The sequence below is a fragment of the Pteronotus mesoamericanus genome, unplaced genomic scaffold (genome assembly GCF_021234165.1).
Source record: "Pteronotus mesoamericanus isolate MK-2021 breed Mesoamerican mustached bat unplaced genomic scaffold, CSHL_Meso_final contig_65, whole genome shotgun sequence".
Classification (NCBI taxonomy): Eukaryota; Metazoa; Chordata; class Mammalia; order Chiroptera; family Mormoopidae; genus Pteronotus; species Pteronotus mesoamericanus.
The window spans coordinates 13571784-13585771 of record NW_026555228.1 but is presented as its reverse complement, the minus strand read 5'-3'; the positions used below and the strand labels follow the sequence as shown (position 1 = coordinate 13585771).

Genomic DNA, 13988 nt, shown 5'->3' with positions numbered 1-13988 from the left:
AGCGTCCTCACTTGGGAAGATTGATTAGAAAATACCAAAAACCAACAAAATAAAATAACAAAACTGGTGTTCTCACACAGGTTTCCCAAAGAGACACGGTATATTCCACTAATAGAATTAGATTTAATTCCAAGGATCATTAAATCAGAATCAGAAGAAATTCTGTTAACCTCCCCTATCACAATGGATGATTAAAATTAGAATACACCCCAGCAGAAAGTCCGACTTCTTTTTTTAAAAAACGGAGAACAGCTGCAGAAAGGGGAGGAGGGGGACGAAGAGTCGAAACTCCGTTAGGTTCTCAGAAATGATTTGTGCATTTTGTGTCTCTTTTTAGTTCACAGGATCTTTTTTGGACCCATTTTCAGCCCACTCCTTGCGTGTGCGGAGCCGAGTCTGAAGTCACGGAGCCACCCGGCAGCCGGGTCTTGTGGATTTCCGACGCAGGGCCCGCCGGGGAGGGAAAAGTGCCTCTGTCGTTCTCGAAGCCACCGGCCGCGGGGATGCCCGCGAGGGTCCGCGGCTGGATGCTGCGGAGAGACCGCTGCGTCCTTACGCTCTCGGCTGTGCTGGGAGTGCGCTCCCGGGCCCGGCAGGGAAGGGGGAGGGAATCGGCGCGCAGAAGGTTTGTTTAAAACTCAACGGGACGCTATAAAAACACCAAACTGCTGTTGAGGATGGAAAAGGAAGAATGCAGGAAAGGCAGAAGATCCCAGGTGCCTTGGAACAGCAGAGCAAGCTTAAAAGAAAAGCAAATGTCAGAGATAGTTGAGGCTCTCCTCTACCCACCCCCCATCCCCATCATCCAAGTGTGGGGAACACGGGCGAGAATCGCGCGCGCGCACACACACACACGCACACACGGGAGACAGAGAGAGGCGCAGAAGGACAGAGACGTCCTTTCCCTCTTCCCTTTAATAGGAGTAATACCAGCATTAGTGTTTACACTATCAAAGCTCCTGTTTCTAACTCTTCGTCCCCCTCAAGTAGTGTCTTGAATGCTCTAGCCAAGCCAGCCGGCTCTGTCTGCCACCCACCCATGAGCATCCAAGAGTTATGCAGATGTTTATGGCTGAAAAATATCCCAGTTATGCATCCTTGTATTTTAAAATACCGTCTGAAAGTGATTCAAGTACAATCCTTTGTAAAAATAAAAAAAAACCCACCAAAAAAAAAAAAAAAACCCCACACCGCTTTTCTCTTTGACACATTGGAGGGGTTGAAAGAGGAAAACCCGGCGTGGATTCCCCCTCTCCGGCCCCTCTCCCACCCACCACCCTCGCCCCCACCCTGCCAGCGTCAGGCCCCTGACTGTTGCGTGGCCCGTGCACCCAGGCCAGGAGAACGTCCGTGCCAGCTCCTTGTCCGGACTCGGCCCAACTTCAAACTGAGCTGGGTCTTGGTTCTCAGCGCTGGACGCGTAGGAAGCTGCTTGGGAAGAAACGCGCTCTTCCTCAGGCTCACTCTCTGACCTCTGCCTGTGAGAGTCAGGCCAAGAGAATACAGAATTTTAGGCGCTTAGATTTGGTTGGCGCGAACCAGAGTCCTTTCCATCCTGGAGCGCTCAGGTGCCCCGCAGGTTCCGCTCCCTGCGCGCGATTTGAGGGTGTCCAGCCTCGGGGCGTCGGCCTAACTAAAAAGATGAACTTGTTGGGGGAGGAGGGAAGGGAGTCCGAGGATAAGGGGTGACTCCCAAACCTCTCCCTAGCCGCCCATTCTCGCAGCTGACACTCGCCTGTCGCTTGCCGCCCTGTAGGTCAGGCCTCGCGCCTTTTGCAGAGCTTTATCTTTACAGGGACTTTTTTCCAGAGTTAGACGGAAATGAGAGAGGTTCGGAAACGCTGCTAAGAAGAGCATCCTCCGGGCGCAGGGTGAAGACAAGAGAAAACTGAACGTCCAAACGACACAAGCAGATGTTTGCTTGGGTTCGTTATCCGGCCATCTCGGAGGCCCGCCTGGCCTAGAGAGGGCCGCGACTGAGCGCCACTGAGGTCAAGGCGCTGTCCTGGCAGCGCAGTGTGGCTTTGAAAAGTGCCAATCCGTCTGGACGCGAGCCTCGAGGCCTCCCTTCAGGGAACAAGGGCCTCTGGTGGGTGGAAGGGGCGCACATCGCCCAAGTAGCACCCACAGGGCTGACATACGAATAGGCTAGAGCTTCGGGCCGGCCTTAAAGGGTTTAAGGACGAGCAGCAGGAAGAGGATGGAGAACGTAGCAAGTTGTTAGCTTAAAACAAAAAAGAAAAAGAAAATCGACTTGGGTTACTGCCCACTGCCCCGCTAGCCAGCCTTTCCGGAATCCAGTCCGGGCTTTGCGCTCAGCCCACAGACCGGCGCAGCCCGGCATCTGGGGAGAGCCAATCAGAGGGCTCCTCTCAGCACGTGGAGGAGAGAGACTCCAGAGCTCTGCTCCCGCCGCTCACTACACTTGTTACTGCTTGTCCGGTGCGCGGAGAGGGCGAGCTCTGGCCGCGGGCAGGGCAGGAGCCGGCAGCCATCTACAGAGGGAGGCAGAAAGGCACAGAGACCGCAATAATATCCATTATAACCAGCCATCTACCCCTAGCCCCCAGCACACACCCATCCATCCCACCCGCCGGGAGAGGCAGACAGCGGCCCGCTCTGTGCGCCCAGTGAAAAAGCCCCAGCCATGAGCAATCAGTACCAGGAGGAGGGCTGCTCCGAGAGGCCCGAGTGCAAAAGTAAATCTCCAACTTTGCTCTCCTCCTACTGCATCGACAGCATCCTGGGCCGGAGAAGCCCGTGCAAAATGAGGCTGCTGGGAGCTGCGCAGACCTTGCCTGCCCCGCTGGCCAGCCGCGCCGACCAGGAAAAGGCCCTGCAAGGTAAGGTTTCGCCCGCCAGGAACCTACAAAGCGCTCTGGGCATTAGTTTGGATGTTAGATTATCGGGGGCCAGGGCCCTGGGCTTGTCAAGCCGCAACGAGAGGAAAGGCAGGGAACAACTCTTGAGGCCTGGTGTCTCAAAGGGCGATAAACATCTCGCCAGGGGCTGTCTCTCCCTGCCTCTCTGCTTCCAAAAAAAAAAAAAAAAAAAAAACCAAAAAAAAAAAAAACAGGCCAAGCTTCGCTTTGGGGACCCTTAGGTTCTTGGTGTTGGTCCTTAGGTCGTGTAAGTGTCCCCTTTGGTAGCCTTAGGGGTGCTGTGCAAAGGGGCGACAGGTCAGAGACAGCAGATGCCAGATGGACCCTTGTAACAACTTGAAAAACCCCAAAGCTGTGAGTGGGGGTGAGCAGAGTGACCCTTGGTCTTTCCTGTTCTAAAGGTTTCTTTAAACGCGGTGTTTTGCCTTTTTTTTTTTTTTACTTGTAGATTTCTTGTACCTTTTAAACCCAACCTTTGCCAAAACATCTCCCTGGGATTCCCCAAATATTGCTTATTGTATTTGAAATGTATGAAATGTGCGGCTTCCAGATGCTATTTTTTTTCTGCTATGTTATTTTTAAAAATAGAGTTGAGATGTTTAAAAGGTTTTATTTTTTCTAAAATTAAAAATTCCACAACAACTGTCGTTTTACTCGGAACCTGTTACGTTCAAATGTATCCTTGAGCTGGCTGCAGCGGTGTCGCAGGGAAAGAATCGTTTAAGACCCGAAAACCAGCGGTCCAACCGCGGAGCCACTTGGAAGACTGGAGCGGACGGTGGAGAAGGGGACATTTAAAATAAACTGATTTTTCCCTTTTCTTTTGTAGCCTGCAGTGGCACATGGCCCAGGCACTTCCTCGAAGGGAAGAAGCAGCCTGCGCCTGCTGCGCCCCCTCCGCCCCCACTCAGGCTCTTCCGAGCCCATTTTCGCCTGGACGATTTTTCTTTGCCTTTCTGGGCAAGGGCCCCCGCCCCACCTCAGGCTGCTTGGCCGTTGGGCGCGGCCCGCGCTTAGCGCTCAGGCCACTCGGCCGCTCCCCCTTCCAGGGGTCACCGGCGGGCCGGCACCCCTCTCGCCAGCCTGGGTCCCCATGGCAGAGCAGCAGAGGTCGTGCGCAAAGTTTTCAGGGGGGCGGCCATTTTTTGAAAAGTTTTTGAATGTTTTCCGATTCTCCCTGCCCTGAAATGGGAAGGGGAAAAAGTGACAAAAGAGAACGGGGGAAGGAAAAAGAAATGAAGGAAGAAAGAGGGGGAAAGAGAAAGGGAGGAGAGGGGAGAAGAGAAAGATGAGGAAAGAAAAGGAGCGACTGTGAGAAAAAGAGGAGGAAAGAAAATGGGAGGAAGAAAGGAAATAAAGGGAGAGCAGGAGATGGGAAGGAAAGAAGAGAGGGATGGAGGGGAGAGAAAGAAAAAGAGGGAACAAGAGAAAGGAGGAAAGAAAAAGATGTAAAGGAAAGGAAAAGTGGGGAAGGAGGAGTAAAAGTCTGGTTGGGGGGCGGGGGAGGGGTGCCAGCCCGGGTGCCCTGGGAGCAGTGACGGTCCGCCCCAGGAGCAGCTCTGCCCGGGACGCCGGGCCGGTGCGCTGACCGCTCTCCCTTGCCCGCAGGCTCCCCCAAGGGCAGCAGCGCCCCATTCGAGGCCGAGCTGCACCTGCCGCCCAAGCTTCGGCGCCTGTACGGCCCGGGCGGGGGCCGCCTTCTCCAGGGCGCTGCGGCGGCGGCGGCGGCTGCGGCTGTGGCCACGGCGGGTCCGCGTGGGGAGGCCCCTCCGCCTCCGCCGCCGCCAACCGCGCGGCCCGGGGAGCGGCCGGACGGCACAGGGGCCGCCGTAGCCGCCGCTGCCGCGGCGGCGGCCTGGGACACGCTCAAGATAAGCCAGGCGCCGCAGGTGAGCATCAGCCGCAGCAAGTCGTACCGTGAGAATGGGGCACCGTTCGTGCCGCCGCCACCCGCGCTGGACGAGCTGGGCGGCCCGGGGGGCGCTGCGCACCCGGAGGAGCGCCTCGGCGCGGCCGGTGGCCCCGCTGGCGCCCCGCCGGCGGGTGGTGGCACGGGCGCGGAGGACGATGAGGAGGAGCTGCTGGAGGACGAGGAGGACGAAGATGAAGAAGAGGAGCTGCTTGAGGACGACGAAGAGGAGCTGTTGGAGGACGACGCCCGAGCGCTGCTCAAGGAGCCCCGACGCTGCGCCGTGGCCGCCACCGGCACGGTGGCCGCCGCTGCTGCCGCCACTGTAGCCACCGAGGGCGGGGAGCTGTCGCCCAAGGAGGAGCTGCTGCTGCACCCAGAGGACGCTGAGGGCAAGGACGGCGAGGACAGCGTGTGCCTGTCTGCGGGTAGCGACTCGGAGGAGGGGCTGCTCAAGCGCAAACAGCGGCGCTACCGCACCACGTTCACCAGCTACCAGCTGGAGGAACTGGAGCGGGCCTTCCAGAAGACGCACTACCCAGATGTCTTCACCAGGTACGCGCGCGGGGTGGGCCGGCGGCAACGGCTTGAGGGCGCCAGCGGACCCCAGAGAAGGGAGGCGGGCAGGCAGGGCCTCTGCTCGGGCAGGGGCTTCGCTCCTGGACTCTACCCAGGCGCGCCCTCCCAACGCATCCACCATTGCTCACCAGGAACTACCCACTAGCTCTCCTCCACCCTCACTCCGGACTTTAAATTCAAACTGGGATGATTTCTTTCCTTCCCCAGGTCTATCCGGTTTAATTTTTTTCCAAGTGCAAGTTTTAGTTAGAAAATCCAGCCTCTCCAAAGGGTGCCTGAACACCACCTTGGAGAGGTGGGCACCCCAGCGCACTTAATGCAGGGCCCCGGGCGCTGCGGTCCCGGCTAGGTCCCAAGCAGGGCGCAGGAAGCGCTTCCTGCCCTAGCTGTCAGACCAAAGCAGCGGCTATTTTTGGCGGCTGAGTGGGGCGCTCGCCACCCCCTCCTGATGCCCCAGGAGCCTCGTGGGTATCAGTTACGCTGTTCGCAGTGAAGCTGGAGCCCATGCCTGCGGAAAAGGCCTTTTAAAAAGATCCAAGTTCTGTCGCTTGAGGACTCCTGAAATAAACGAAGGTAGCCAGGACTGCGCAGTGTTTGGTGTCTGTACACCTGGGGGCCCCAGCCACGATCTTGCCCGCTCATCGTTTTCCTCTCTCCTGCATCACATTGACCCCGCGTTCGTATAATGCACAAGGGTTTACAGGGGTAGGCACGCCAGACGAAACAGCTGGGGGGATTTTTCTTTTTGAATGGGTGGTCAGCGCTGCTCTCTCCACTCCTCTTCGAGCTCACCTGACTGTGCGCGCGTGTGTGGTTTGGAAGGATGTGCCTGAGAGAATACTGGGCCCCTGGCCCCCGTTATTCATCCAACCTGGGGTGCCAGCCCGGAGCGGGGGGGGGGGCGCGGCGGGAGGGGGGCTTTGCTCTCCCACCCTAAGGCCAAGGTCTCGGCTCAGGCGAGGAGCCAGGGTTACAGCCAGCTTCCCCAGTGTGGAGGGGGGAAGGAATGGGGCTGCCTGTTGCGGGGCTTGTTAAGCTCCAGCAGCTCCTTCGCACCAGACGTGTGCAGCTTTTCAATGTGCATTTTAGAAGCGGGAAGCTGCCTGCCCCTTTGAACCGAAGGAGAGATCGCTGCTCAGGGCTCAGGAGGCCCGAGCCAACTCGAGAAGTACAGTTGCTCCGGCAATTAATTGCCAAACTCTCTCCTAACCAGAGGCAGAAAAACGTGGGTGGGATACTGGACGAGGGCACTCAACTTGGCCATCCCTTAAGCTAAACTGGGTTCCCCCCTATGTCATCTGAGCCCTTCATTATCATTAAAAAAGAAAATAAAATTATAAATTAGTGTGTGCTGTCAAATAGCTAACTAGCCAACTGGCTTTTTGCATTTATCACACATATGTGTATTTCAAAAGAAGAAAATGATGTGGTGTCAGTTGGCATCCGGGTCTGCCCTTTTTTTAGCTTCTCCAGGGGAAACCAAAGCCCAGGCAGAGGGGCAGCTCCTCATCGCCACCCGACGTCCACCTCTTTTGGACCCAGGAGTTACTCAGAGCCCTCTGGCTTCTGCCCCCAGAGAGCCGGGAGCGCGGTTTTAATTTGCTGGTGCTCACTGAAGCAGGGGGACGACCAAAGGCGCTTAGGAAACCGGCTTCTCCCGGCGCTGAAGTTTCTGGCGCGCAGTGGAGGGGCGGGGGCCCGAATCCCAGACCGGGGCAGGCCCGCTCTACCGTCTTAGCGAGCGGCGAGCCAATTATTCTGGGCGCTCTCATATTTTCGGTAAACAGGTCGTAAGCCGTTTTACAGCATCTTAATGGTTTCCTATTTGCCTTAATTGTCGCAGTAATAACTGCAATGACGGGGTAGGGTTTCAGTTAAATTGACTTCCCCTGAGATGGGCAGGGTTTGTAGTGGGCACTGGAGTCAGGAGGTGCGCAGAATTTTGTTTAATCGAAAAATTACCCCACTGAACTCTTAACAAGCTTAACATATCTCCAGAGGGTAATGGGGAGTGTGACCTAAGAGGGGGAGGGAGGGGGAGAGGCGGGGGACAGAGACACTGCGGGAAATGCAGAGAGGTGGAAACAGAGGTGGGGAACAGAAAAAAAAAATTTTAAGAAGGCGGGCAGAAACCAAGAGGGCTTAAACATTTTTTAAAAACTTGAGTGCTGAGTTCTCCCATTCTTAGGACAAAAGAGGATATAAGCGCTGTGTGTGTGTGTGTGTGTGTGTGTGTGTGTGTGTGTGTGTTTCTTGTCTAACTAACTCTGGCTTAAGAGAGAGTAAGGTAATCTGAGTGCCCAGTTTGGTAGACTTACAGACTCAAGAAGCCACCCCTGTCACTCTTGACTATAATATGATACATTCTAATCTGTAATAGCCTATATCTGGCAACGTGTTGTGTTTTCATGTTTTCGGTCAAACAGTAGACGCTCCGGTAGGGTAGGGATGGCGATACCCACGGGCCGGGGGGTGAGGGCAGCCCGCCAGGGGAGGCCCTGCTGGGGGAGGCCCGCCAGCGGCGGAAGGAGGCTGAGAAAGGGGTGCTGGAGCCCGCGGTGACTCCTGTCTGTGTGCTGCTTTCTTACAGGGAGGAGCTGGCCATGAGGCTGGACTTGACTGAGGCCCGAGTCCAGGTGAGCGTCTCCCCAGAGAGGCGGGTGGGCTGGGGGCGAGGGGGACAGAGGTGAGTTGATGGATTTGGGGGCAGTGAGGACCCCTTTTATTAAAATCAAGCAAAGAGACCCAAACATTCACACACCAAAAGATAGTAAAATGTGAAGCCCTGGGAGGGTGGAGGGGAAGGTTTCTGGGTTTGAGAGCCTTGAAGAAGGGGTCCGGGATCAGAAAAGGGGGATAAGGTCCCGGAGACTGAAGTTCAGGAGCCCCCTCCCCCTCCACGGCCCCTGTAGGAACCAATCCTCAACTGACTTCTCCTGATTGAAATAATGGGTTGGAGCATGGATTTGGTTGTTAGACAAATCCGCTCAGCTCCAAGCAGGTATTTGGCTGCGATTAAGTCTCCGATCGGGCTTCATAAAAGCCCACTTAGTGCTAGAACAAACAGGGCCATTTGAAGGCAAAATGCTGTTTGATTTCCCCTCCGCCCACACAAGGAGCTGGCTAATGCTATTTGATTTCCCATTTTTTATAGCAATGAGGCCACATTGATCTAATAGGGAGTGAGTGCAATGCTATTAAAGGTGTTTGCAGCCCCATACCAGAGTGCATTTCCGAACCCAGGCCTCATAACCAAAGAGACGATCAACACTGGGCGGCCCGATGGCCAACAGAAAACAGATGTCCCTGAGCTAGGAGCTGAGTGAATCACTTTACAGTCAAAATCAGGCGCTGATAAAGCACAATAAATTCCATATGGCTCATTTAATACACAACAGCTTCTTGCATTAGAGGGCTAATGATGAGGCCTGTCCCCTCCTTTCTGTTGACACATTTCTCCATTGTCAAACAGAGATGTGACAGCAACTCCGTATTTTTCAGCTCAGGGGAACGAGTCGTGGGAAAGTTAAATAACTTTTTAAAAGAAAGAGAGCGCCCCCTCCCCTGCTCCTGGCTCCCTATTCACTGGAGAAGATGTAATTAAGTGAATATGAATTATTAGAGTCCTTTCGTTTACCTTTGGGGGGCCTCAGAGGTATTAATTCAATAATGAGGAATTGCAGGGGGACATCTTGATAATTGCAGTTGAGCCGGAGAGAGAGCCAATCCGTCTGTAAGAGGTTTCCCCGTTCTTTGAGGGTATTCTATCCCTGCGCCCGCTCCCTGACTCCTTTCACTGCCCCGAGGAGTGGCGGATATTCTCGTCTAGACAGATTTGGATACACAAAAGCTGCCCACCCAGCTTGGTCCCATCTAGTCTTACCTTTTCAAGCCTCTGAATTTCCACACTAGGCTGTTTCTGCAGTTCACAAATAGATTATTTGAGGGCTGTGGAATGTTAGGGATGGGCCCCCTTTCAGCAGAATTTTAAGTAATCGACTGATCTGGATTCTGGATTTTTCTTGCCCTGGGTGGCTGTCTAGAAGTCAAGCCAAGCTTAGGCACCAGCGCTAGTAACCACAGCCCCGGTGTGTATGTTTGAAAGACATGGATGGCTACAAAACATTGTTAAAACGTGTTCCTCTGGGATCATTTACATCGTATTATAATATAACTCTGTATAGCCTGGAGTTCATTCTTAATTTTTAGACTTGTGTGCAGGCATAAACCCAGCCCTAAAAATATTAACGCCTTCAGGGGAGAAGGGACGTGTCTCGGCTGTGGGCGTGATGAGCAGGTCACATAAAAATCATCTCAGGCTCCTGGGAGTTATTTTCAGACTGTGGTAGCTGCCACATTTCAGGTAAAGGTCTCTACTAAAGCTGCTTTCTATTAACAATTAGGAAGATACCTTGTGCTGGAAACCTCCCCCAAGCCTAGAACTATCTTACTTTAAACCCTGTTGAAACCACACTCCCTCCGCCCCCAACCAAAGAACTAAAGGACCTGTTAGCTCCAAAGATGTGAGAAGTGGACAGGTACCGCTGCAGACCCTGCGCAGAGACAGTGCCTGCCTGGACACAGCCGGGCCCTGGGCACGGCCCCTGCGGAAGGCAGGCTGGTCGCCCCATATTCTATTTCATGGAGAACAGACCCTAAAATGTGCGCCTGTTCCAGAATTACCGTGGGCATGTCTTTCCTTCCAGCTTGCCCCAGGACCCGGAACCCCACCTAGTACTCTAGGTGTTCAAGGAACACTTTTGGAAAGAATAAGTGAACGCTTCCCCCATTCCCTTTTCAATACAGAGCAGGGATTTTGGCAGCTCTCGGGGAAACCTGAAGTAGGAGAATATAGGTGATACGCAGCAGAAAGCTGATGATAACGCCTTTGCTTCTCTGGCCGGGAGCTTTCGCTTGTCTCATTTCACTCCTTCCTAGCAGCCTTATGAGTACAGCTCTGTTACCCCCGTTTTACAGATGAGAACACTGAGGTTAAGGGAGGTTTAGGCGACCTGCCTGAAGACGCGCGGCAGGCAGCTGACTGCGCAGACTTAAACTTCGGTTTCCCCATCTCTGAACACACTGAACAACTTTCCTTATACTTGGGAACAACTAGGGTCACTGAAATACCCACTGGAAAGTGCATGTGTGGGGCCCATGTTTCCTGCCGGCTTTAAGTTCAGGCTCCCTTTCGCCACCCGCTGGGCCTCAGGTGTCCTCAAACAACCTGAGGCTGGAGAGCAGCCAGGTGGGCGCAGGCTGTGGTGGGAAGGAGGGCGGGCCCCGGAGCCGCACTGAACAGCTCTCTCCGTCTTGCAGGTCTGGTTCCAGAACCGTCGGGCGAAGTGGCGCAAGCGGGAGAAGGCGGGGGCACAGACCCATCCTCCGGGGCTGCCCTTCCCGGGGCCACTCTCGGCCACCCACCCGCTCAGCCCCTACCTGGACGCCAGCCCCTTCCCCCCGCACCACCCCGCGCTGGACTCAGCCTGGACAGCCGCTGCAGCTGCCGCCGCCGCCGCCTTCCCGAGCCTACCTCCGCCTCCGGGCTCGGCCAGCCTGCCGCCCAGCGGGGCGCCGCTGGGCCTGAGCACTTTCCTTGGAGCTGCAGTGTTCCGGCACCCTGCCTTCATCAGCCCTGCGTTTGGCAGGTAACACGCGGTCTCGGGGTGTCTGTGTGTCTCTTTCCTACACATGTACATACACACACAACGGGGGTGGAGGGAGGAGGCCCGAGACAGGCAGAGGCTAGACACGTCTTTTCTCTCTGGCCTAGCCTAAGAGACAGCCAAAGAAAATACTCTCTAATTTTGCGCAAGCAATGTGGATATTGAAGGGAATGATTTGAAACTGAGTGGCAGAGAGGAGGGCAGTGCTAGTAACGACAACCAGAACAATTTTGAGTGTTCAATGAAAGCAGTAAAAGTACCATTTGAAGGTGGCAACAGTCCAAGCCACAGGCAGTACGTGTGTAAACGCGTACACGTGTAGGCTACGGGGCCGGGATGACTGCAGGTTTTGCAGAACTCCTTCCCCATGCGTCAAAGCCTGGCAGTCACAGGGAAGCAGCCCTGGTCGTCGCAGGAGCCCGGGAGTCACGGGCCCTCTGGGTGCAAAGAATTCTTCCTCCTTCCCCAGACTCCTCTCTTCCTTGTCACTCAAGGGACCCCCTGCCGTACCCCCATGTGTGCGATTCCTGACCCAAACGACGCACAAGACAACGCAATAAAAGAAACAGTTCACCGTATGTTATAGCTCCCTCTTTAAATGAACATCAAGCGATGAAATTAAAAGTCTGTATAATCACACAGACAAAGAAACAAAGGAGGGATGTATTAAGTTGGAAAGTGCAGTGAAAATAAAACTGAATGCAGCTTCAGTGATCTCTCTTGGGGAGAACAAAGAAATAATAGACTCATCCAACTGTGCAGCCACATAACAAAAATCATCTTAGAGAAAATTAAAAAAAAAACACTAAAATTAGTTTCTTGTAACAAGCCAATAAAACAGCGAGTGCATTTAAGTATAGTGACTCAGTTTACCTAGTGGGACCAAGGCATGTTATGCCCCCCCTCCAGGCCGCACTTTGTTTCTGGGGGGCGGGGAATTAAGTCCTGTGTCCCTGGCCCCTGCTCCCCATCCCTTTCCCTTCTGATAACAAGTGACTTGTAAAAGCCTGCAGACCGAGACTGGGGTACCAGGGTGCGAGGTTTGGAGAGCTAGGAAAGGGGTGCACTGTGCATGGCATGAGGGGCTGAGGTGGGTGCTCTCCTCCAGCCCCAGTGGTCTCATATCTAATCATGGTAAGGCCTAGTTGGCCCCGCAGAGGCCGGGAGCAAGAGCCCTGGGGAGAAGTGAGGGGGGAGGGTGTGGGGGGGTGTTGTGATCAGGGGCGGTTCCAGCCTTTCGCTGCAGAACCATGGTGCTGTGTGAAGGTGGTGGCGGCAGCTTGAGGAGCAATCCCGGTGCTGCCCGGAGGTGGTGGCATGGAGTGCCAGGCTTGGATGTCGCCATGCACGGGGCACAGGGGTGGTGGGACCAGCGGCTTCCTAGGTCAAGAGGCTGTAGGGGCGTGGGGAAGGCTTTGGAACGGAAGGTGGGGGCGCTGGCAGGTCGGGTCAGAGCCTATTGTCCATCGGCAATCTACAGGCCAGTGCCCCCACCTAGACCTGGTGGTCATTGGCAGGGCACAGGCAGCTCAGCCTGGCGCAGGAGGGCGGTCCTGTCCTCCGGAAGGTCGGCAAAGGGGGCCGGATTTTCCAGGGCCAAAGAAATCCTGGGCAGAGAAGGCGCCCTAGAGAGAGTATCAAAGTCTGCAGCACAGGTCTTCATCAGCTTTGATCTCTTCTTCTGCCTTTCTCCTCCCCCCCCCCTTCCGCCTCTCCTTTTCCTCTTTGTCTCTCCTCTCTCCTGTCAAGTAGTATTGCATGCAATTGGAGCTCCTGGTCTGGGAATAGACCCCCTTCTTAAGCAAGAGCACAGACTCTGTGTAATTGGGCAGCGGGGTTTTGGGCGCGGGGCCTGTGTCCGCCCCGGCTTTGGCCCCTTGGTCTTTTTTCCTCCGTCGTTCCCTGCTCTAGTGAAACCCTCTCGCAGCGCCTAGCTTCCTGCAGCGCCTAGCTTCCTGCCCGAGCTCCTACCTACTCCCGGGCCCGCGACCCGCCCTGGGCCTGCCGTGGCACCCGCGGGGGCAGAGGGGGGAAACGCTGCTGGGAAACGCTGCTCGAGGTCCCCCCCTCAGCTCCCGAGGCCGTGACCACACTGTTTGCTCTACCTGCAGGCTCTTTTCCACCATGGCCCCCCTGACCAGCGCGTCGACCGCGGCCGCGCTCCTGAGACAGCCCACGCCAGCCGTGGAGGGCGCGGTGGCATCGGGCGCGCTGGCCGACCCGGCCACGGCGGCCGCAGACAGACGCGCCTCTAGCATAGCCGCGCTGAGGCTCAAGGCCAAGGAGCACGCCGCGCAGCTCACACAGCTCAACATCCTGCCGGGCACCAGCACGGGCAAGGAGGTGTGCTAAAGGCTGCTCTGCACCCTCGTGCCCAGCGCGTGCCCCTAAAGGTCACCTCACTCAGCACCACTCAAGACCAAATGGAAACAGAGGACCAGCACACTCCCGAGAGGCCGCTGAGAGAGCGCAGCCGCTTTCTCAGCAGCCTGGACTCGGGCAAGGCAGCCCTCCAGCGCCACCGGATGTGGTACCTCCTCGGCTGGCTGTCCCCCCGCCCCCGCCCCCGCCCCCGCGCCCGCCAACCTTGCTCCAACGCCAACATCCACTCTTTCCCGTTCACTTTACTGAAAATATCTGGGGAGGTTTTCTCCCCAAAACGCCTGGTACTGAAGTTAAAAAATTTAAAAGCCCAACCTCTCTTCCTCTTGACATCCCACTTAGCTTTTTTTTTTTTTTTTAAATAGTATTTTGGCGCTCAAGTTGATCTCCCCAGCGTGGGCCCCGGCGTGAAGCCAGGGCCAGGGACGCAAAGGCGAATCTGTAAGATAGCTAACAGTGCACTTAACAGAAAGGGGCGTCTTGTTCTTGTTCTCTTCTTTATCATACACCAACCAAGGTTTTTATATCAAACCAAAGGGAAATACTCTGCTAGAATATGGACTGTTGAAG

The 13988-nt window shown here is 55.4% G+C and overlaps 1 protein-coding gene across 1 annotated transcript; it reads left to right on the top strand.

Annotated features, from left to right (window-relative positions):
• The first annotated feature begins 2647 nt into the window (after positions 1-2647).
• ARX (aristaless related homeobox) lies at positions 2648-13588 on the top strand. Its single transcript, XM_054581210.1, has 5 exons — positions 2648-2843; positions 4491-5346; positions 7961-8006; positions 10690-11018; positions 13148-13588. The coding sequence occupies exons 1-5, from the start codon at positions 2648-2650 to the stop codon at positions 13386-13388; spliced, it is 1668 nt and encodes a 555-aa protein (XP_054437185.1). The 3' UTR covers positions 13389-13588.
• Positions 13589-13988: the final 400 nt, after the last annotated feature.